This window comes from Lissotriton vulgaris, chromosome 9 (assembly GCF_964263255.1).
Source record: "Lissotriton vulgaris chromosome 9, aLisVul1.2, whole genome shotgun sequence".
NCBI lineage: Eukaryota > Metazoa > Chordata > Amphibia > Caudata > Salamandridae > Lissotriton > Lissotriton vulgaris.
This window is the reverse complement of record NC_141697.1, coordinates 1,235,014,557-1,235,039,893: the sequence shown is the minus strand read 5'-3', so window position 1 is coordinate 1,235,039,893 and position 25,337 is coordinate 1,235,014,557. Positions and strand designations below refer to the sequence as shown.

The 25,337-nt window shown below is 41.9% G+C and overlaps 1 protein-coding gene across 1 annotated transcript in view; it reads right to left on the bottom strand.

Annotated features, from left to right (window-relative positions):
• Window positions 1-24,205, bottom strand: part of LHFPL4 (LHFPL tetraspan subfamily member 4) — a 204,475-nt gene extending 180,270 nt beyond the window's left edge. The window contains exon 1 of the mRNA XM_086939578.1: window positions 23,544-24,205. Within this exon, the coding sequence (XP_086795704.1) occupies window positions 23,544-23,949 (406 nt within the window). The 5' untranslated portion in view covers window positions 23,950-24,205. The remainder of the gene's footprint in view (window positions 1-23,543) is intronic.
• Window positions 24,206-25,337: the final 1,132 nt, after the last annotated feature.

Below are 25,337 nucleotides of genomic sequence, written 5' to 3'. Positions count from 1 at the left end.
TCATCATGGGCCTGAAGAAATATGACCACATCACCCCCTCCCAAATGGACCTCTGTTGGTCCCCTTTGCCAGCCATTGCCATCTTTATAACCACCTGCTTCTTTCGCCAAGTCATTACTGTGCAGCCTCAGCTCTCTGGCTGGCATGCTCGCCATCTTCGATGGTTCTGGTTACACCTGCACCCAGGTCACCCTCAGACTGAAGATGAAGTGCAAACGACAAAGAAACAGTGTTTGGACAAAACATTGAATTCAAAACATCGGGAGAAAGACGCTTCGGAAATTAAATATTGTGACACACATATATCGTGATGCACAAATATCGTTGAGAAGAATATTGTTTGATGAAGTAAATAATTTCATTGTAAATAATACTGATGTTGTTAAAATTGTTTTTGCTAATATAGTGGTTAATAATATTGTTTATTTAATTCTTTTAATGTGTTTTAGTTGTTATTTAAATTTTATGTGTTACTATTTTTTATATAAATGTTATTAATTGTTTTTATATAGATTGTAATTTTAAGTGATTCAGGTATTTGTATTTATTTTTAATAGTAATATATTGTATCGTAGCGGGTTGTTGGGTTTATAGGAGGAATAGGGTGGGAAGTTTTTTAGGTAACAGTTAATAACTAATTAGGAGTTATTTACTATTCTTTAATAAATTATATAATTTATATGTATTATGTAATTTGATTAATACTGATTTAATTGATTGTGTTATATGTTATTTGTGGGCTATTAGATTTGTAGGGATATAGGGTGGGAAGTTAATTAATTAATAATGAATTAGCAATTTTTTTTAATTGTTAATTAATTATATAATTTATAGAAGACTTATTTCTTTTACTTTTATTTTAGTCGTGGGCTGCAAGGTCTGTAGGGGTGTAGGGTGGGAAGTTAATTAAGTGATAATTTACAATGTATTATGAATTATTATATAATTGAGTTTTAGATATGTCAAATTGTAGTTGCCGGATGTTAGGTTTGTAGTCCTATAGGGTAGCAATCTAATTAAGTAATAATAAGTTAACTATTCATCATTATTTGTAAAATAATTATTAAATTGAGTTTTAAATATGTAAATTGTGGATTACTTAATTCATTTAATTTTATTTAGTTGTGGGATGCTAGGTTTGTAGAGGTCTAGTGGGTACGTTAAATAAGTAATAATTAGCAAATGAATATTAATAGATTATTGAATTTATTTTAAATATGTAAGTTATTGAACAATTACTTTTTTATTCATATTTTAGGTGTTGGTCTCTAGGTCTCTAGGTTTATAGGGGTACGGCGGGGAAGATATTTAATTGGTAATTGAATGACGATTATTTATTCATTGATTATTTTTTATTGAATATTGACTATGTAAATGGATTCATTGCTTTTAGTTTTTTAATACATACATATATCTTTTTTATGTTAATTAATATTTTTTTAAGAGCTTAATATTCTTTTCTACATTTATGGGGATACTCATATATGTAATGTGTAGTATTTTCTAGGGATGGGCGAAAATTCTGCTCCGACAGCGCCGTTCAACGAGTTTTTCCCACTCCGTGTTCCGCTTGGAACGCCAAGTTCCAACAAAACTCCACCAACTGCCGTGTGGCAGAGTATTTTCTTACATGTGGCCCGTCAAAGTTACGTTGGCATGCATGAGCTAAAATTTGCATCCCCTAGCACGATTTCTGGGCACTAGAACACCTCCTGTTAAGATGTCTTAACATGAGCGGTCACAGCAGTTCGTGACCGTTCGCGTTGAGAAAGCTGCAGCTCGAGTCGAAAACCTACTCGAGCATCAGAAAGAAGCAGCATCCTCTAGTGAGCAACAAGATGCAGTTTGGTCTGCTTTACAGCACAGAACAAGCTCCTGATGCTCAAAATCAGCGTGATCACTGCAACGTGTCAAATTCTGCCGAACTGAGGAATTCTGTGGAATCTCATGAAGTTTTTATGTAATTCCACGGAATGAAACTCTGCGAGTTATGCCCACCCTGAGTATTTTCCATATTTTTGCTTAGACTGCAAAAGGAATACTAAAATGAACCTCTTTGAAGGTAACACTTTCCTTACTGTTCAGCTGTTTGGAGTCGGAATAATAAATTTAACCCTCCAAAATACGACGCTTTCCCTGATGTTACATAGACTGGAGTGGGAATAGTATTTTTCCCCCCTACGAAACCCAATGCTTTCCCTACTGTTGCGTTGTTTGGAGTGGGAATAGTACATTTCACTTCTCTGACATTCAACCATTTCTCTACTGTTGTGTTGTTTGGAGTGGGAATAATAAACGTCGCCCCTCAGAAATCCAACATTTTCCCTACTGTTGCATATATTTGCGGGAAAATAGTCAATTTTACCACTCTTGAGTCCCTACTGTTGCATTGCTTGGAGAGGGAATAGTAAAGTTAACCCCTCTGAAGTTCAACACTTTCCCTACTGTTGCATAAACTAGAGTGGACTAGTATATTTAATATACTTAGATTCCAATTGTTTTCATAATTTTGGTGAATTAGATTAAATAGCATTAATTGTTTACATTTTTATTTTATATTTGCTTTTATTTTTTGAAATAATTGTAATGTTTATAGTATTTTTCGTAAATGTGTTTTTTGGATTTTCCAATTGTATTTATTTATTATTGTCTACATTAATTAATATATTTTTTCTTATTCAGGACTTTTTATTGTTTATGTGTTTAGTGTGTATGTACGTTTTTATATACATATATCTGTATATAGTTTAACATATTAAATACAAATATTTATTTTACTCTAGATTCATTTTATGATTTTTTTATTTATTACTGCAGACATATATATCTGTGTGTGTGTTCACATATAAATTTTCATATTGATAAATGTAAAATCTAAAAAAAACATAATGTAAAATAAATATTTGTATTAATTATGTTACACTATATATACATATATGTGGGTGTGTATATATAGATATATATTTATATGTATATATGATACATTATAGAGAGGTGTGGCTCACTGGTTAGAGGCGGCAGACCCGGAGGCTGAGAACGGCCCGGGACCAGGGTTCGATTCCCGACGCGGCAGGGTCGAGGACCAGGGTCAGCGGACTGATAATTCTCGCCTCGGTGCCCACTTTGGGCAGTGATCACACTCGGTAACTCTGGGCATTAAGCTTGCCTCATCTCTACAACGGCCCCCCACAGACGCCGGGGATGCCTGGCTTCACCTTGGAGATACCCAGCATGGGACCATCTCACAGGGAAAGCCAGGACGGGTTCCCCAGCGGTCATTCGCTCCAGGATACTCCGGTAGTAATTGAGCGCGCTACAAAAACACCTTACATTTACATTTACATTACATTATATAAATATAATACAAAATCTCTGCTCCATTCAGTAAAGAGCACGCACACAAGGGATATATATTCACTGAAAAAAACATAGGTTTCAGGGGCGTTATAGTTATAGTTAGAAATTAGCATTTAAAAAACCTTAGAAATTCACTGAAAAAAACACAGGTTTCAGGGACTTTATAGTTAGTTGGACATTTCACTCGTACAAAACCAGAGAAATTCGGCTGTTATAGTTAGTTTAACTAACTATAACTTGCGCTCCTGCAATGCACTGCTGATGACGTCACATATTACTTCATTCATGCTTAAAGACTTTGCTGTAGAAACGGTAAAAGACTTTGTCCCTTTCTATCTCGGCATAGATGGCACAGTGCTAATCCTACGCCTAAAGACTTTGATCAAAAAACAGACATTTGATTTGAGGTGAGAAAATTTAGAGTGTCACTGGTGTTGAGAGTGCAATATACTGGAGCTGCTTCCCACCTAAACTTGAGAGCTACCCAGAGTTCTCTGCTTCTTTTTTTGCATAATGTATGCATCACTCTACGCATGAAAGGGTTTTGTTTTGACTTATACTTGGTGCTCCCTTGTGTCTGGACAAAGCTATACCTCTCTGAACAGCTCTAATGAGAGTGAAACACGTGTCGTGTCGGGTTGCTTTTATTCATTTCAGGTGGCCTGAATGGCATTTTACCAATTCAAAACTGTAATACTGTGCCTGGAGGGGTAAAAGGCTTTGGCCATTTAACAGCTCGGCATGGACAGCACTGTGCTAATCCTATGCTTAAAGACTTTCAGCCTGATTCATGTACGGGCCGTTTTGCGTGGCCCTAATAGCGAATCATAGCGACTCGCTATTGAGGACACGCAAAACGGCATTCATGTAGGAATTGCTAAATCAATAGCGATTCCTACATGTTCTCTATTTGCGAGTAGCAATTTGCTACTCGCAAAAAAAGGAATTTCTCCCCATTCAATCCTATGGGCCAAAAGGCCCATAGGAATGAATGGGGAGTATCCCTTATTTGCGAGTAGCAATTTGCTACTCGCAAATCAGATAGCGATTTTAAGGGTGCCAGGGGTGTCCAAAGGACACCTTGTAGCACCCCTAAAATGCACATTTGAACAGGTGTTGCGCACACACATGTCCAAAGGACATGTGTGTGTGCAACATGCAACTTAGAAAAATGCTTTTAAAAGCATTTTTCTATGTTTTTGCTATTTACCGAGAGGTCTGACCTCTCGGTAAATAGCGGCCCAATTTTGCTAAATCGCAATTTTTGCAAGTGTCATGAATAGCATTTAAGGAATCTCTAATAGAGATTCCTTAAATGCTAATCCTCGCATATTTGCTAATTCCTCATTAGCGATTTTAGCATTTGGGATTGTGAATCCCAAATGCCAAAATTGCACTCGCAAAAGGCAAGATTCTGAGAATCTTGCCCTTTGCGAGTGCAATTTTGCTTCATGAATCAGGCGGTTTGTCCCTTTCTATCTCAGCATGGATGGCAGTGTGCTAATCCTACGCTTAAAGACTTTGTCCCTTTCTATCTCAGCATGGATGGCACTGTGCTAATCCTACACTTAAAGACTTTGATAGAAAAGCAGACGTTTGAGGTGAGAAAATGTAGTATCTGTGTTGAGAGCGCTCTAACAGGAGCTGCTTTCCACCTAAACTTGAGAAATGCCCAGAGTTCTCTGCTTCTTTTTTTGCATAATATATGCGTCACTCTATGCCTGAAAGGGTATATATATATATATATATATATATATATATATATATATATATATATATATATATACACTTCACAGTCCTGTTCCGCTGCCTCAAACCAGGACCAAGATCCAATCTGCCACAACGGATACACCAGGTACAGACCACTCCACAGCGCAAGGGTGAAATTCAAATGGTTTATTCACACGAATTCGCCAGCATGACGCGTTTCGGTCACGTCACGGTGACCTTGATCACATGATGAACAAAACCAATAATAATGCTTATAAAGGGTTACCAATCAACATGTAGGGCGGGAAAATGATAGAAACTAAGAAAACACTAGATGCACATCATCCGAGAGTGAAAACAGACCAACAATGACAATGAATACAACTGATTATTTACAGTCTAGAAATTGATCTCAATATTCATATGTACAATCTATGTACAATGTGTCAATTTACAGTATGATTTTGAACTCATTAATGTACATTATATACAGGTAAATCCTTCATTATTACTGTTTCCTAATATTTACAAACACAGAACAGATTCAACATTCCGACTGTATGAATGTCAGATGATAATGCACAATCGTGTTAATTTATTACTAAACCCGCTCTCATGACAATGCCAATTGGCAAGAAAGACCCCTAACGTGACCACCTATTGTAATAAAAAAAGAAGAAAAAATCAAGGTGCAATCTGAACCAACCTGAGATTCAGATAATTGATCAAAAATGTGATTTATATGTGACTTGATTATTTATACAAATAACAAACTGGTCAGAAAATATAAAAAGGAATGCTCATGCCCCACCATGTTATACCCTATTAGGAGGTTTACATGTACGGGGGTTAGAATAGAAGATCACCCAGGTCCTCAATATTAAATGTGACTCAAGTGCTCAGCAAATTGGTACCCCACAATTATATACAACATATTAAATGATCTATCTCAATCATAAGGGATCACATTAGGACATAGTGCCATAATTATATCATCCGCAGGGATACAGTAACATATTAAACTGGAATTTCCTATTTAGATGGTACACACAAATTTCGAATTTGAATCGTATATTTACATCCAAATTTCAATCAATGATGTGCAAAACATGATGATGTGCACAGAAAAGGGAAATTATCTTATGGTAGGGGACAAGTCTCTCAGATAGCGATAACATACGCAGATGATGATGTTATATTCAGTAAATGTAATGGACAAAGAAATCACCTCAGCTTCGAAATACACAGTATAAATATGTGTTACTCCCCGGATATTAAACTAGCTGGTGATTTGAAATAGGGGGGACTAAATGCTGCTTGGAATATGGTCGGCGAGGCCAATTGTTATACCCAGATATTATAAAAAGCAGTGAAGGTCCTCTCCCGTATTCAGTCCATTTGGAATCCTTGTATCTAACAGTAAGATATACTTACTTTCCAACTGTCTGAGGGATTTCTCCCTATTTCCCTCTCTGATGCTTTTGGGGACTCCATCAATAATGAAATAGCTAAGGTGATTTACATTTTTCTGATGGACTAGGCCGAAATGACGAGCCACAGGATATTTGTCATCTGCATTGACTATGGCCCTGAGATGCTGGAGTATTCGATTGAAGGCCTGTAGTTTAGTGCTACCAACGTACTTGAGCCCACAAGTACATTGGAGCACATAAACTACAAACTCGGACCGGCAAGTAAAATGCCCCCTGATGGTGGTGGGAGCTAAATCAAATGCAGTGTTGTACTCCTTGGTGGAAACTCCAAATTTACAGGCCCTGCAAGATATGCACCTATAGAAACCTGACTTTTCAAATAAACCCTCCTTTTTAGGGATGACCTCTGGGCTAGATCTTACCAAGGCATCCCGCATCGAGGGTGCCCTTCTGAAAGTTAATAATGGCTCATCAGGTAATAAGGGTGCTATAGTGATGTCAGTTTTCAGTAGGGGCCAATGTTTTCTGAGGATGCCTCTCAATTTTTTCTCCTCACTATTATAAGTGGTGATCAAACCCATCCTCTCAGGGACCTCAGATGCTACTTCCTGTCTAGTTCTGATAGCTGTGGTTGATTTTAGATATTCTGCTCGGTTGAGCTCATTAGCTTTATTCATTGCCTCCCTGAGGGCCGTGGTCTGATAGCCCCTAGCCACAAATCTGTTAAATGCTTCTGCTTGGCACTTTATCAGGTCATCCCCTGAGCTACAAATCCTGCGAATACGCAGGAATTCCCCATACGGGATGCTTTTCACGAGGTGACCGGGGTGCGCACTACCAGCATGCAAAATAGAATTGCCTGCTGTGGGCTTTCTATGGAGTCTGGTCTGGAGTTTCCCGTTCTGGACATAGATCTCGACGTCCAGAAATTGAATTTTATCCTTACTAATTTGAGATGTAAACTTGAGGTTGAGCTGGTTCTTATTAATCGCTCTAACAAATTCAGTAGCTGAATCCACAGACCCCCTCCACACCATACAAACATCATCAATAAAGCGCCAAAAATGAGATATTCTGTTTTGGAATTTGGCCTCCAGTGACCCCCTGAGGACCTGTTCCTCCCACCACCCTACATGAAGACATGCATATGTGGGGGAAAAACATGTCCCCATGGCCACTCCTCTTAGCTGCTGGTATACCTCTTTGTTGTAAAGGAAGTAATTGTTATTTAAACAGAGCTCTAACATTTTTAGCAGCATGTTACTGTGTTGGCTAAAGGCAATGTCACGCTTGCTCAAAAAATATTTAACAGCATTCATCCCATCATGGTGTGCTATGCTAGTATAGAGCGAGTCTATATCTAGCGCTATTAGTACCGATTCATTGTCCCATAACACATCATTAATTTTAGACAAAAAATGTCCAGTGTCCTTGATGTACGAAGGTAATGATTCCACAAATTCATGGAGAAAATGGTCTACGTAACGAGAAACTGACTCTAACAAGCTGCCCTGGGCCGAGATAATAGGACGGCCAGGCACTGGAGTTGTTTGCTTGTGTATCTTCGGTATTAAATAGAAGAAAGGGGTTATGGGGAACTCATTTTTCAGAAAAGCAAGCTCCTGTTTACTCAATAGACCTACACGCCTCCATTCATTCAGATCTTTATGCACTTTATCCTTGAGGCGTAAGATGTCTATAAAGTTGCTTTTCCTGTAACAGGATACATTGCTAAGATGTCGTTCCGCTTCAGCCGTATATTGATCTCGAGGCCAGATGACAGTGTTGCCTCCTTTGTCCGCTTTATTTATTATGAGATTGGAATCACTCCTTAATTTCTTCATGAGCTTACTATATTGTTTTTCCAAATATCTCATACGCCTATTCTTGCGTGTGGTGTTATGTTGTAGTTTTTTCAATTCTTCTACCACCATATCCCCAAATGCATCTATGTTATCCTTTGGCATTATAGGACAGAACGTTGATGGTGGTTTGAAGTTGGTGGCACAAGGAAGATTAGTCGCAATACCCGCACTTCTCAGGTTTTGCTGAGTCGCCCCGGGCACAAAATCCTCTTCCAATGCCAGTTCTTGTGCTACCACCAGAGCTCTAGTGTCAGAAATAGAAAATATCCTGGAGGGTTGAGTGCCGCTGACAATGTCGGAGGCTTTAGACTGCGCATTGGACAATTTGAAATGCTTTTTGAGCTTTAATTTTCGTATGAATTTAAATACGTCCACCCTGGTCTGTAGATAGTTGAATGAATTTTTGGGGCAATATATATATATAAAACCTACGGCGACAGCCAGTAGGTATATTTAGTTAGGACCTAGCTACCATAGGAAATCCGCAACATTCTATTGGGAATAACTTTGGCGCCGGTTGAGGAATTTGCGTGTAATTTTCCAAAATTTTGGCCAGCTCCGCTCCGCTCCTTCCCTGAAAGTTTCGGGTGGATTTGTGAAGTGGGGGCTAAGAAAAAAAGGGGTCCCAAAACTTGTTTTCCCCATTTTAATTTCCATAGGACGTTCTGACACGGCTACAGCCCGAACCGCTGAACGGAATTACGCCAAACTTTGCAAAATTGTAGGGACTGGTACGCAGATGTGCCTTTGCTATATTTGGTGAAAATTGCTCCAGTGGTTTTTTCGAAAATTAACTTCAAAAACACATATATATCTGGGCGGAGCCTAACCACACATCTCATCGTGAGATCTGATTGGCTGTCAGCACTTCATCCAAGAAGTGTTGGCAGCCATCTTGGGACCAATATACATGATAGCACCTCATTAAAAATCATTGTAGTTAATAGAGGGTTTTAGGACTTTAGTTACATTATAAATCATTTGTTGATGGTACCATACTCATTTTAGGAATTGTGGTGTGTTCTAAGGTGATTTTACCATGTGAAAAAGCCTTCTGCTGGGATATCATGAATCATGTTTGAAAGAAAACTATTATCTCATGCTTTTCCCACAGTGGTTTGGAAGGGGATCTATAAGCTAAACTGAAAGCATATTTTCTGTAAATTCATATTATCTTTCTCAGTCATGTGAGAATGAAGTCTGACTTTTCCAGTAAAACATGTACATCCAACAAGGACAGAGACTGTCAGTTGATTCCTTTGTGTTCTACTGCAGCCTCCTAGAGTGTTCTAAAGAACAAGTAGAGCGCTAACAGTCCTACTTACTACAAAGGTATGGCACACCTGAAGCCATCTTGATTGGAATAAAGTGGTAACTCTTAAAACATTTAATTTAAAAAGGAACAAAATGAGGGGGTATATTTTGCCATAGAAAGTATGATTAGTGCTGCAGAAAGAAAAATTAGGGCACATTTTGGGTGACTTCTCAAATCCTCTTCTATTTCATAAAAAAATTCTGACATGCAGTCTCCCAAGATGGCCACCAGAGACAAAAGAGCCCAAATGTAGCCCAAATATCACCCAGATGTAGCCCAAGTATAGCCCAATGACAGAATGTCCCAGAGTGTTCTAAAGAACAACTAGAGCGCTAACAGTCCTACTTATTAAAAAGGTATGGCACACCTGAAGCCATCTTGATTGGAATAAAGTGGTATCTCTTAAAACATTTAATTTATAAAGGAACAAAATGAGGGGGTATATTTTGCCATAGAAAGTATGATTAGTGCTGCAGAAAGAAAAATTAGGGCACATTTTGAGTGACTTCTCAAAACCTCTTCAATTTCATTAAAAAAATTCTGACATGCATCCTCCCAAGATGGCCACCAGAGACAAAAGAGCCCAAATGTAGCCTAAATATCACCCAGATGTAGCTCAAGTATAGCCCAATGACAGATTGTCCCAGAGTGTGCTACAGAACAACTAGAGCGCTAACAGTCTTACTTATGACAAAAGTATGGCACACCAGAAGCCATCTTGATTGGAATGAAGTGGTAAGTCTGAAAACATTTAATTTAAAAAGGAACAAAATGAGGGGGTTCATTTTGCCATAGAAAGTATGATTAGTGCTTCAGAAAGAAAAATGAGGGCACATTTTGAGTGACTTCTCAAATCCTCTTCTATTTCATTAAAAAAATTCTGACATGCAGACTAAAACATGCACTTTGAATACCAGCAGCAGACTTCCCTGGTGAGCAGTAGCTTTACTACAGTGATCTAATGAGCAACTAGAGTGCTAACATTCAGAATTTATGGCAAATGTGTGACACATCTAAATGCCTTCTTTATGGAGCCAAAGTAAACAAGCATTGAAAATGCAATAGATCTCGCCCTCGTTTAAGTTAAAGCCATTCTGTTTGTAATGAGGTGGCTTTTTAGCTTTGCTTTTATTAGTGTTTTTAAAACTTTCATGTAAATAACATGCATATGTATGCATATATGTATATGTATGCATGCATTTATATTTGTATTTATATAGAAATGCAGATTATATATGTTTATATATGTATGTATATATATACACATACATATATATAAATGCATATGCATATATATGCATATATATATGTGTATATGTGTGCGTGTAGAGAGAGGTAGAGAGGTAGAGGTAGAGTGGTAGAGACTAGTAGAGAGAGAAGTAGAGAGAGGTAGAGAGTAGAGAGTAGAGAGTGAGTAATAGAGTTGAGAGTGAGTAGTAGAGAGCAGTAGAGAGAGTAGCAGAGAGTGAGTAGTAGAGAGTAGTAAAGTAAATAGTAGAGTGAGTAGTAGAGAGTAGTAAAGTAAATAGTAGAGTGAGTAGTAGAGAGTCGTAGAGAGTGAGTAGTAGAGAGTAGTAGAGAGTAAGTAGTAGAGTGAGTAGTAAAGAGCAGTAGAGAGTGTGTAGTATAGAGTAGTAGAGATTGAGTAGTAGAGAGTAGTAGAGGGTGAGTAGCAGAGAGAGAGAATCGTAGAGAGTAGTAGAGAGTGAGTAGTAGAGAGTAGTAGAGAGAGAGTAGTAGAGAGTGAGTAGTAGAGAGTAGTAGAGAGTGAGTAGTAGAGTGAGTAGTAGAGAGTGAGTAGTAGAGAGTAGTAGAGAGTGAGTTGTAGAGAGTAGTAGAGAGTGAGAAGTAGAGAGTGAGTAGTAGAGAGTAGTAGAATGAGTAGTAAAGAGTGAGTAGTAGAGAGAGAGTAGTGGAGAGTGAGTAGTAGAGAGTAGAGAGTAGTAGAGAGTGAGTAGTAGAGAGTATTAGATAGTGAGTAGTAGGGAGTGAGTAGTAGAGAGAGAGTAGTAGAATAGTAGAGAATGAGTAGTAGAGAGTGAGTATTAGAGAGTAGTGGAGTAAGTAGTAGGGAGTAGTGGAGAATATTCCAAAGTTTGGCACAGCACCACTTGCACAATAAGTCCAATCAAATCATATCACTTAGCGTCTTTATTTAAGGGCTGAATCTTGGTGTATATTCAAATGCTTTTATTTTCCTTAAGTTTATGTACCACAGCCAGCCGACGCGTTTCGTTCTGTACAACAGAACTTCTTCAGGGCGTTCTTATTTCCTTCAAGTTATGTTGGTATGCTGTTATCATATAACTAGATATTTCTTCCAAATGTTAAACGAGACGTAAGTACATTCTTATTCAAAGTGACTAGGTATCAATTTTACCCACACAATTTGGGCAGACAAAAATTCCAAAGTATAGGACATGATAATCCAAATCCAAATGTTTCTCAAGAAAAGTCATTTTCAATCGTTCGGAATATCGGCGTTTGGGCAGATATGACCCAGGGACCCCCAGTATGCAAGGGGTATTAGTCCCCCCTCTGCAAATGCGCCAGTTGCCTGCGTTGCAGAGAGGTGTAAAAAGGGGCATAGCCTCATTACACCTCTGTGAAATGCAGCCCCCTGTAGCATACTGGAGGTTCCAGGTGGGCTAGTTGGCCCCCAGGGACCACTGGTATGCAAGGGGAATTAGTTCCCCCTATTCAAACATGCACGTGGGCTGCGTTGCAGAGAGGTGTAAAAAGGGTGTGGTCTCATTACACCTCTTTGCATTGCAGCCCCCTGGCGCATACTGGAGGCTCCTGGTGGGCTAGTTGGCCCCCTGGGACCCCCAGTATGCAACGGAAATTAGTTCCTCCTCTGCAAACGCGCCAGGGGGCTGCATTGCAGAGAGGTGTAACAAGGGGCATAGCCTCATTACACCTCTGCAAAGAAGCCCCCTGGCACATCCTGGAAGTCCCAGGTGGACTAGTTGGCCCCCAGGGGCCCCCAGTATGCAAGTGGAATTAGTTCCCCCTCTTCAAACATGCACAGGGGCTGCGTTGCAGAGAGGTGTAAAAAGGGGCGTGGCTTCATTACGCCTCTCTGCAATGCAGTTCCCTGGCGCATACTGGAGATTCCTGGTGGGCTTTCAGGTCTTATATAGTTAGGAATTAGCATAAAAAAAACTTTGAAATTCACTGAAAAAAACATAGGTTTCAGGCCTTATATAGTTAGGAATTAGCATTTAAAAAACCTTGCAAATTCAGTGAAAAAACATAGGTTTCAGGCCTTATATAGATAGGAATTAGCATTTAAAAAACCTTTGAAATTCACTGAAAAAACCATAGGTTTCAGACCTTATATAGTTAGGAATTAGCATTTAAAAATCCTTTAAAATAAGTTTTAGGGGTGTTACAGTTAGCTGGACATTTCACTCATACAAAACCATTGAAATGGCTCCTATATAGTTAGTTCTTCTAACTATATTTTGCGCACCCGCAATCCACTGCTGATGATGCCACATATTACATCATTCATGACATGGTCAGTGACATCACTGATGACATCTCAAATGACATCACTGATGACATCATCCACGTGACAATCACATACACCTTTTCGTACACTAGTTAAATCTTTCATCACTCTTTGTAAAATACAGAGTATCATATTTGAATCCATTGTTACAGCAATACAAGTATCTAAAAACCCACTCAGTGATTCATAGATGTATACACACATCAAATCACTTACCTGTAGATTCACTCATACTTGCTGTCAATGATCAATAGAACACTATCAAAAATACTTATACACCTATATCGACATTACACACCGGCACACATCCTTTTCACATATGAAGTCATCCTACTCACTTATGCAAACAATGGATCATACTTACATATTTACTTAGCTACACACTTATACAAACACCACTTCATCTATTCATTTAGATAGTAAGTCATACTTAGTGAATTATAAAATCATTATTACAAGTATAAAGTTATCCATACAGTCACTCACACAATCATTGAGTCTTATGTATACTTATTTATATACAACAACTGACACATACACTGCCTTTTACTTTTCTAGTTTGTTGGACATATGTACCATTGAGAAATATATTTGCTCATCACCACACCCATAAAGATATTCGCTCACCCAAACAACTGTTAGAACATGTAGTTTTAACTTCATATATCTAGTGAATCAACTATTCACACATCTTTGGGCAGTCACACACCCCCCACCGAACCACACACACATTCACTCTCCCATACAAATACTCAGTTAACTAATCAATAACTAATATAGACTTTCACATAGCTAGTAACTAACTGGAGAACCAGTTTACACAACAACTGACAAAGTGATACAGATATTCAAACAGTTTAGTCACTATCCACTATATTTAGTGAGACACTATAAATTGGTCAAGTAAACAGTCAATTACACTGCTACTAAATCCTCCATCCAAATATTTATTTTTATATATCCACTCATTCTTCAATGCAAATTGCTATATATATATAATGCATATTTAAATAACAAAGCAAACCACATTCACTGGATGATGTCATCAGTGATGTTACTGACCATGTCATGAATGATGTAATTTGTGACATCATCAGTAGTGGATTGCGGGTGTGCTAAATATAGTTAGTACAACTAACTATATAGGAGCAATTTCAATGGTTTTGTATGAGTGAAATGTCCAGCTAATTCTAACACCCCTAAAACTTATAGTTTTTTGAGTGAATTTTAAAGGTTTTTTAAATGCTAATTCCTAACTTTATAAGGCCTGAAACCTATGGTTTTTTTCAGTGAATATATATATATATATATATATATATATATATATATATATATATATATATATATATATATATATATATATATATCTCCCCAACGAGAGAAACAATGCCTCCGGGTCACCGGAGGTCGTGGCTTCCTGCCGCCAAGCCAGCAAATGAAGGAGGGGTCTTGCTACGCCGGAGAAGCACTCAACCGGCTACGAAATCCACACGGGTTCTCAGCAAGGCACTCGAAGCATCCTGCAGCAACGCTGCCTCAAGAAAACAGCAGACCCAAAGATATTCCGTGAGTTGTTTTTTATTCTGCAACAACCAACAGCATAACGTTTCGGCCTCTCAAAGGCCTTGGTCACATGGTGTTACACAGGGAAATGGCAGAATTTAAAGTGCAAGTGCATTTAGCAGTAACCAACCAAATTAGCGTAAAGTGCAGCAGTTTGATAAACATAGTAAAAATACTATGCGTCAATTTCATTTCTGACATTGAATATACACTTAACATCTTTATCAGTTTGCCAGTGTTGGGATAAATCCCTAAAAAACCCCCTTCAAGCATGTATGTACAAAAAAATAAAATGTACAATGTCCGGTTAAATCCATTGGTGACATTTGGTTCAGAAGAGTATAAAGACAACTCAATAACAAGCAAACCTTGTATATATCAGTAAATACAACATTATGGTCCGGGTATGCAACATTATACCTGTATATAGCTAAATCCATATTGATCCCTGGGCAATACTGTTTATTCTACTAGTATAACCATTAAGACCATTGTAGATGCCCATACAAGGCCAATCACGGGGAACAGTAACGTAAAATACATTATGATCTGTTTTAAACCGGCAAACAAAACTAATAAAGACGCTACATTGGTTGCATTACTAGAATGTGGACATAAAGTGCAAAGTGAATGTGATTAAAAACATGAGACAGAAGCTCCGATCTGATTACAAGTATGACCATGATGTTAAATTAATTATAATCAGGTCTGTCAAACAAAATGATAGGATCACTGAGCATATCCTTAGACAAGTGGACAAGACTTAGGTCAAAGGACCTCACTGGCCAAGCTGGAATTACATGTACATAGCCGTAATGTGGGATCTTTTGAAATGACTTATTGTGTTGTCCTCAAGAAACAAATATTCAAATATACAACAAAAATGGAGAAAAGATAAGTGGTCTACAGACAGGTATAAAAATCTTCCGATGCATTAAGCCCATTGGGTGACTTGCTGTCTAACATGAGGATGTATCTTGTTTCTAACTTCCTCAGCGCAGCTTCTCTGTTTCCACCCCTTCTCATGGGTGCGATGGAATCAATGGCATAGTACTTCAGTAACGCACTGTTGCTGTCGTGTTTTTCCCAGAAGTGCCTAGCCACGGGGTACACTGGGTCATTGGTCTTTATGGCCCTTAGGTGTTGTAGGACCCTTTTATGCACCTGTAGTTTGGAGCTGTCCACGTATCTTAGCCCACATGGACATTCCAAAACATACACTGAGAATTCACCTTTACATGTGAGCTTCTTCTTAATCTTGCATGGGGCATCTGAGAAGGGAATACAATACTCTGTCTTATTAACCCCTTGTATGCAGGCCTTACACGAAGCACATTTTCTGAAGCCTCTACTGCCAGCCAACCAGTCTTGCCTAACCAATAGTTCGGGACTTGATTTAACCAGTGCGTCCTGCAATGAAAAGGCTTTTCTGTATGTTATTGCCGGTTTTGCGGGCATATCATTGCCTATGATTGGATCACACTTAACTAGGCCCCAATGCTTATTTACGATTTTGCGTAAAGCACCATGTTGGCTGTTAAAAGACTAAATGAGTCTGACAGGTTGTTGTACAGGAGTCATGATGGAATTATGTGACCCCCTATGTGCTAGGGCTTCAGACCGGGGTATGGCATTAGCTTTCCTAATGGCTGCTGAAACTACCTTTTCATCATAGCCCGAGCCAAGACCATGTGACCAAGGCCTTTGAGAGGCCGAAACGTTATGCTGTTGGTTGTTGCAGAATAAAAAACAACTCACGGAATATCTTTGGGTCTGCTGTTTTCTTGCGGCAGCGTTGCTGCAGGATGCTTCGAGTGCCTTGCTGAGAACCCGTGTGGATATATATATATATATCACCGCACGTTTGAAAGAACTGTATGATATTATATGAAATTGGCCGGTTGAAACCTGAAGCTTGATGCCAAATATATGAACTGGTGGTGTTCCTGAGCCCACTGGGGCTGGAGAGTATGTTGTTTATGAACTGGATAATTTTAGCCCACTTGGGCTGTACCTGTCGTTTAAATGGGCACTGTTATGTTTGACATTGGCACAAAACATGTGTCGACCAGCGGTTCTCATTATTTTCCCACTGGGGGGCAAAGGTCCCAGCATAATTAAAGATCACGCAGGAATTGCATGGTTAATAACACTCTCGCACGGAGGTGCGAGTATGGCTGAAATCACGGTTGAATGCTGGTGATTTGCACTCTTGTCGGCATTGCGTACTCTCGCAGGGGGATGCATCTTTAGCCTTAACAATTGTATGACACCGAAGATCTGCATTTACTGGCAGTGCACATGAGATTCAAAAGGCTTCCGTAAATGGAGTCCTCTTTTGACGAAATAGGCTAATGTGACAAGTTACAAATTTAAAGAATACTGTCTTTCAAAAAATATATGTAATACGTTCATAATGTGATTTTGCTGAACTCAGCCCGTAAGTAAATCGCTGAGTCTGTTGTTTATTTCCTTTGGTATGACGCAAATACTAAGTGACTGTGTATATATGGCTTTGAACTCAGTTTGCTCGTTCTCGTGAAAAAGCAGGTTTCACCTGCGAAACGCGTCGAGAAAAGCCGTTTTCTTTAAATAAACGCTTTGCAATACTCAAAAGTGGCCAGGATTTGTTTCTTACACTAGGAGAGTGTTTGGCTTTAACAATAAGGGATTCGCTACCCCGTCCGAGGCCCGCCACTGGAAGCGGCAGGGATCCGAAAGCGACTTTGTTTGGTTGGTCGGCAGGAGGAACGAGAAGCGAACGCTCTGCAGGGGGGTGTAAGCAACGCTCGAAATGGCAGCTACAAAGCAGCGCAGGCATCAACTAAAGGCTCACATCGACCCACTGTGGATTATCAAATAAAAACTAATGTGGCAAAGATCAACTCACCCACTTGGGAAATACTTGCACTACAGATCCCAGAGTGCCATAGAGCCACGCCCAACTGGGCAGGAACTGTTAAAATGAGTGCACAATGAACTGAGCTGACTGGCCATTCACATGCCGCTGAGGAAGGGATTTCAACACCCCGAAACGCGTCTGGCAATTTCTGTGAACTGTGTGCTTTTGTGTTGGAAGCCTGCGTGCAACGCTGTCATTAAATGGTGAGAAGCAAAGAGTCTCGTGTGGCCTCCTTCCAAATGGGTCCTGTGTCGAATTTATTATGAGGCGGCTTTCCCGGTCGCGGAAGGAGACCCACCGCCGCAACGGCGGGTCTGTGCTGATACCAGAAGGTGGTCGGCAGGAGGAACGAGAAGCGAACGCTCTGCAGGGGGGTGTAAGCAACGCTCGAAATGGCAGCTACAAAGCAGCGCAGGCATCAACTAAAGGCTCACATCGACCCACTGTGGATTATCAAATAAAAACTAATGTGGCAAAGATCAACTCACCCACTTGGGAAATACTTGCACTACAGATCCCAGAGTGCCATAGAGCCACGCCCAACTGGGCAGGAACTGTTAAAATGAGTGCACAATGAACTGAGCTGACTGGCCATTCACATGCCGCTGAGGAAGGGATTTCAACACCCCGAAACGCGTCTGGCAATTTCTGTGAACTGTGTGCTTTTGTGTTGGAAGCCTGCGTGCAACGCTGTCATTAAATGGTGAGAAGCAAAGAGTCTCGTGTGGCCTCCTTCCAAATGGGTCCTATATCGAATTTATTATGAGGCGGCTTTCCCGGTCGCGGAAGGAGACCCACCGCCGCAACGGCGGGTCTGTGCTGATACCAGAAGGTGGTCGGCAGGAGGAACGAGAAGCGAACGCTCTGCAGGGGGGTGTAAGCAACGCTCGAAATGGCAGCTACAAAGCAGCGCAGGCATCAACTAAAGGCTCACATCGACCCACTGTGGATTATCAAATAAAAACTAATGTGGCAAAGATCAACTCACCCACTTGGGAAATACTTGCACTACAGATCCCAGAGTGCCATAGAGCCACGCCCAACTGGGCAGGAACTGTTAAAATGAGTGCACAATGAACTGAGCTGACTGGCCATTCACATGCCGCTGAGGAAGGGATTTCAACACCCCGAAACGCGTCTGGCAATTTCTGTGAACTGTGTGCTTTTGTGTTGGAAGCCTGCGTGCAACGCTGTCATTAAATGGTGAGAAGCAAAGAGTCTCGTGTGGCCTCCTTCCAAATGGGTCCTGTATCGAATTTATATATATATATATATATATATATATATATATATATATATATATATATATATATATATATATATATATATATATATATATATATATCTCTCTCTCTCTTCTTGGGAGAGGATGTGGCCTAACGGCTACAGTGGTCAACCTCGAAGCTGGGGAACTGGGTTTGAGTCTCAACAATGACTCTCAGCATTCTGTGATTCTGGGTTAATAACTTAATCCCCTTGTGCCTAAAAAAAATGAATGTGTCCGTCTGTAATGCAATTGATGCTCATGTAAAGCGCCGTGATACCTTTGGGTCAAGTTCACGCTATATAAAACACCCTCCCCCCCACCACCAACAAAAATAAAAATTAGGAAATATTTGTTTTGAAGACATTGAGGTTGCCAGGGTTAGCTGGGGGAAGAACTCTGAGCACACACCGTGACTTTTCAAGTAAGAAAGAGTGATGGAAGTCTGAATCACAACTTATAGATGAACAAAGGTTGTGAGGCTTTGAAAGTATTCTAAATATACGTGATCCTTGTGTCATATTTGGATTACTCCTTTGAGACACGGTAGGGATTGCTATATATTCAGATGTCCTAATGAGGCTGGAGAATCTAAACCTAAACAAGATAACGGGATTAATTTGCACAGTGACATTGCATGATGGACAATGTAGTCCGGAAAATAATTCGAAAATAAGGAGGCTGATTTTGCGGCACCTTGATTACTGCAGGGAACTCGTTATTATCAGCCTTGCTCTTTTATTGCCTTCTGGTGGGCTGTTCTTAGCGACACAATGGAGTGCGGCTTTAACTTAGGACATCAATGGAAGTATATATATATATGTGTGTGTGTGTACATATATATGTGTTTGTGTGTTTATATAAGTATATTTCTTTTACATTATATTCAATTTATATATTCAAATATTTAACATTTACTACTTTGACCTCTATTTAAAAAATATATTTTTGTCGATTTGTGGACGATACTGGTGTCAGCAATACTTTTTTTCTGATATTTTTGTACTTACCATTATAAGTATAGGAGCATAATCTTGTGGTGAACAATATTTTTGACACAATATTTTTGTCAACGATATTGTTTCCCACGGTATCCTCTCTGTCGATACAGCAACGATACGGCAGAGCAGCCAGGTATCCATCGGGACCGCCCAGGCCTGCTCCAATATACGAAAGACCCGAAGATGCTCCTCGTGAGAGAACTCTACTGCCCGACTCAGTAAACACTCCACCTCCACACACAGAACTCAGCCCCAGTGCCTAGAAACATCTTATTGTAACGCTGTCTTGGGGCTTTAAGTGGACCGGGTCCCTCCGAGTCTCAGATCCCACAGTAATTTAAAACGGACATTGAAAGATGTCCCTTTTGGGCCCTGTATTCATGTCCTTAATTCTTCATGCAAAGATGCTGATGGATTTCTGAACAATGAGTGTAAAAAACATTAAGGAAATCCATGTCGTTCCTGCTTGTAATTCACACGCTTTCATCCGCCAATGAACAGTTACCAAGAATACATTCATGTGGTCAAAACTTAAAGAGGCCCAGCTCTTCTCGAATCTGGCTTTCTTTCCATCAGCTAGTTTCACTATTGGGGCATCCTTTTAAGTTACTAACCAGTCCGGAATAAGGAACAAGAATGATAAAACAATGGTTATGATTTTTGTTAAATAAACACATTAAGAAAATAAAGAATTACTGAATCCAGTTCAGTTTGAATTGCAAAGTGAAAAGTGTATCTCTAAGAAGCTATAAATGATTGCACGGTTCTTGTGTCCATCAAGCAGAGACGCCATATCTTTCGTGATGCCGATACTTTTTAAATTCATTTCACACAAAAGTGTGCAGCATGAGGTACCAAAGAGAGGTGTAAAAATCATTGACCCGTCTCTGAGCACTCAAAGTCCGTGTGGAGCAGCAACCTTAAGAACATATACATTTAACACCTTGTTTCAAACATAAATATTATGCTGCCTTGACAAATAAACACTGTTCACAATGTTTCGGTTTCAGTTATTTGCCAAAAAAGCCTTCTTCAGGACAAGAACATTTTAAATTATGGTAAAAACTGATCAATAAATTCCCAAATACTAAATAATTCAAATATTCTTTTCACTGACATTAAAAACCAGCATTCGAAGGAATTGTGGCCTCAAACGTTTCATTGTTAATATCCAACAGTGACATACTCTGTTTATTCGCAGACCTGAGTTGCGTGTTCTAATTCAGACTCATTTAGGTGAAGTATGATGAATGCCGGTCATTGGGAAAAAGCAGGGTCCAGTTGGAGCCATAAATGTCCACTTTTAGAATGAAACAGATGATCACAGGACTCTGTTTAGCTCTAAACTCCCAGCATGAGCCCTGACGTCAGCAGCGTCCTTGGCCTCACAATGGTGACAACATCCGGCCCATCTTGGGGCAGTTCCTCTGAAGTTAGCCACATCCAAAGCACCCTTACCTTGCCAACTTCAGCACCATTCTTGTACCTTTCTAAGCTTACCTGCATCACCCCCTTCTTCAACCTCCCTTACCCCAGAGCATCTTCCCCACCCTCTCACTTGCCATCCGCCTACTCATGTGCCCCTTACATTAGCCTCATCTTCCGCCTCTTATCGTGCCAACATCAGTCCAATTCTGCTCCACATTTTGTCATATTATCCCTATGTAGGCCCCCTCTATTTCACCTCTGCCTCCCTATCTTGAGACCCCTGCCCCGCGTCTGCCGTATCCTATGCCTGCTTCTCATCTCTGGTTTAGTCTAACTATGAGCCCTTTATCCTGGTGTCTCATCTCCATCCGAGGCCTCTATCAATCAATCAATCAATCAGGATTAATAAAGTGCGGCTAATCCCCCGTTAGGGTATTTAGCAGCTTACAGGCCCAGATGCTAATTCAAACAGCCAGGTCTTCAGGGCCATTCTATAACGCGACACCTTCAGCCCCACCATGACATCTCTTGGTACAACATCAAGCAGAGCTGTGCCACCTTCCTAACCTCACCCCCTTTGGAACCCTCACCTTGGCCTGCCATCTCCCAATATCAGCATCACATTTGTCCTCTAATCTGCCACCACTAGCACCACCTGGCATCACCCTGTCTACATTCAGGAGCCTCTGCCATGGCTTCCCTTGAGCACTGCCCTGGGTCCCCAAACCATGGCCCCCTCCCCCCAGAGCCTGAGACCTCCATCTCTCAGCAGTCACCGCCTCCCTCTCCTGTCCTCAAAGACAGTGGTGTCCTCACCCTCTCTGAGAAGCTCCAGCCAATGGCCTCATGACCGGCCATCCGGAGCCATACTGGGTGCCCACTTTACCTGTCAGCGGGGCCCCCACCTGGGTTCACCTTACCTTCCAGATTAGGCCGGAGCCAGGCCTCAGCTTACCTTCTCTTAGCTACTAAGACTTACATTCTATAAGCAGCCAAGACCTCCCTGGCAAAATAATTCAGGGCCAGATTTAGGTCTCAGCGGACGGGTTACTCGGTCACAACGGTGACGGATATCCCGTCCTCTGAAATATAAATGCTATTGTATCCTAGGGCCTGATTTAGATATCAGCGGACGGGTTACTCCGTTACAGCGGTGACGGATATCCCGTCCTCTGAAATATAAATGCTATTGTATCCGAGGGCCTGATTTAGATCTCTGCGGACGGGTTACTCCGTCACATCGGTGACGGATATCCCGTCCTCTGAAATATAAATGCTATTGTATCCGAGGGCCTGATTTAGATCTCGGCGGACGGATTACTCCGTCACAACGATGACGGATATCCCGTCCTCTGAAATGTAAATGCTATTGTATCCGAGGGCCTGATTTAGATCTCGGCGGACAGGTTACTCCATCACAACGGTGACGGATATCCCGTCCTCTGAAATATAAATGCTATTGTATCCGAGGGCCTGATTTAGATCTCGGCGGACAGGTTACTCCATCACAACGGTGACGGATATCCCGTCCTCTGAAATATAAATGCTATTGTATCCTAGGACCTGTTTTTGAACTTTGCGGACGGTTTACTCCATCACAACGGTGACGGATATCCCGTCCTCTGAAATATAAATGCTATTGTATCCTAGGGCCTGATTTAGATCTCGGCGGACGGATTACTCCGTCACAACGGTGACGGATATCCCGTCCTCTGAAATATAAATGCTATTGTATCCTAGGGCCTGATTTAGATATCAGCGGACGGGTTACTCCGTCACAACGGTGACGGATATCCCGTCCTCTGAAATATAAATGCTATTGTATCCGAGGGCCTGATTTAGATCTCAGAGGACGGGTTACTCCGTCACAACGGTGACGGATATCCCGTCCTCTGAAATATAAATGCTATTGTATCCGAGGGCCTGATTTAGATCTCAGAGGACGGGTTACTCCGTCACAACGGTGACGGATATCTCGTCCTCTGAAATATAAATGCTATTGTATCCGAGGGCCTGATTTAGATCTCAGCGTATGGGTTACTCCGTCACAACGGTAACGGATATCCCGTCCTCTGAAATATAAATGGGATTGTATCCTAGGGCCTGATTTAGATCTCAGCGGACGGGTTACTCCGTCACAACGGTGACCGCCGACATATAAATCCCATAGCATATAACCAAGCCTTACCTGCCAGCAGCTGCATCCAGGCACAGATCTTGTAGACCGTGGCCGTGTTGCAGAAGAAGAACAGGGCGAAGCAGGTGATGCAGCCCAGGATGAGCACCATGGAGAGGAGGACAAAGAAGGCAGCCGCCTTGAAGGCCGCCGACGGGATGCTGGAGAAGTCTGTGAAGGAGCCCTGGCACGTCAGGTCCCGGTTGGGCAGCCCATTGTCCACGCAGTAGTGGAAGAGGCCGAAGTAGCCCGGCTTGGGAGTGTTGATGCTGTCCCCGATCCAGTAGGGCTGAATGAAGACCACCACGTTGATGATGGCGAAGCAGATGGTGAAGATGGCCCACAGGACGCCGATGGCCCGCGAGTTCCGCATGTAGTTCTCATGGTAGAGCTTGGAGGCTTCCTGGGAGGGCAGCATCGTGTGGGTCTGTGTGGGACACTTCGCGCCAGCTGGGGGGCCACAGGAGCCGGGGGCCCCTTATCCGTCAGCCTTAAGAGTAGAAAGGCCCAAAAAAGAGGAAGCCAAGAGCTTCAAATGCTACAACCGTAGGCTCAAAGGACCACCGAAGCAGGCGAAGGCAAGAACCCCCATTGGATGAGATGTGTCTCCACAATGTGGGAGAATCCAGAAGTCCTCTGTGTGCCAGCCCTACAGAGAACGGCGCCAGGAGAGGGGGGGGGGGGGGGGGGGGGAAATCCAGGAGTGCCCCGTCTCGTAACCCTTTCGATACAGGAGCCAGCAGGCTACGGGAAATCCAAGAGTGCCCTGTCTCTCAACCCTATCAATACAGGAGCCACCGGGCTACGGGAAATCCAAGAGTGCCCTGTCTCCCAACCCATTCGATACAGGAGTCACCGGGCTACGGGAAATCCAAGAGTGCCCTATCTCCCAACCCTTTCGATACAGGAGTCACCGGGCTACGGGAAATCCAAGAGTGCCCTATCTCCCAACCCTTTCGATACAGGAGCCACCGGGCTATAGGTAATCCAAGGGTGCCCTATCTCCCAACCCTTTTGCTACAGGAGTCACCGGGCTACGGGAAATCCAAGAGTCCTCTGTCTCCCAACCCTACTGATAGAAAGGCCGGCCTAGGGGAGAAGCCAGGATCCCTTTACTACTACACCCAAGGATGGCGCAAGGCAACTGGGATGGGGAAGAGCCGACAGCCATACACTTGAGAACTTTTGTGGGCAAGTGAAGGAAGCCAATGTCTCTCCACCCTACAGTTATAGGGCTACAGCGGCTGCCTCGAGGCCACCAGCATAAAACACTAGGAGAATCCACACAAGGGAAAGGGTCAGGGCCCCAGTCCTATTGGACCCTATTGTACAACAGTGGGGGCCAGAGGGGTCCCCAGGGCGGGGAGATTCGGTCCTGTAGCACCTTACTGTACAAGGGGAGGGACCAGCCGTGGACTTGTGTGGGGGCTCCCCAGTAGGGGAGTAGTTAAGGGGGGCCCTAGTAAGGCAGGCGCCTGCCAGAGTGGGACAAGGACACGTGCCCCTCTCTTTCGGAGGTGGGAGAGCCCCCCACGAGGACAGACTCCAGGGCCCCCTTGTCCACAGGTGTAGGAGTAGAGGGGAGGGCTTTGGGTGAGACTCCGGGTGGAGAGGGGGCGCTATGAGTGAGACTTCAGGGCACTCAACCCCTGAGCCCTAGTAGACAATGTACAGAGCCCGGGCTGTAAGGGGCTCAGGGAGGTACAGCCCCCAGGGTGAGTCTCAGGGGGCACCAAGGGGCCCATCCTGCCAGGCTCCACTGCTGTCACAGCCCCTCCAGCCCCCGGCCCGACCTGCCGCCTCCAC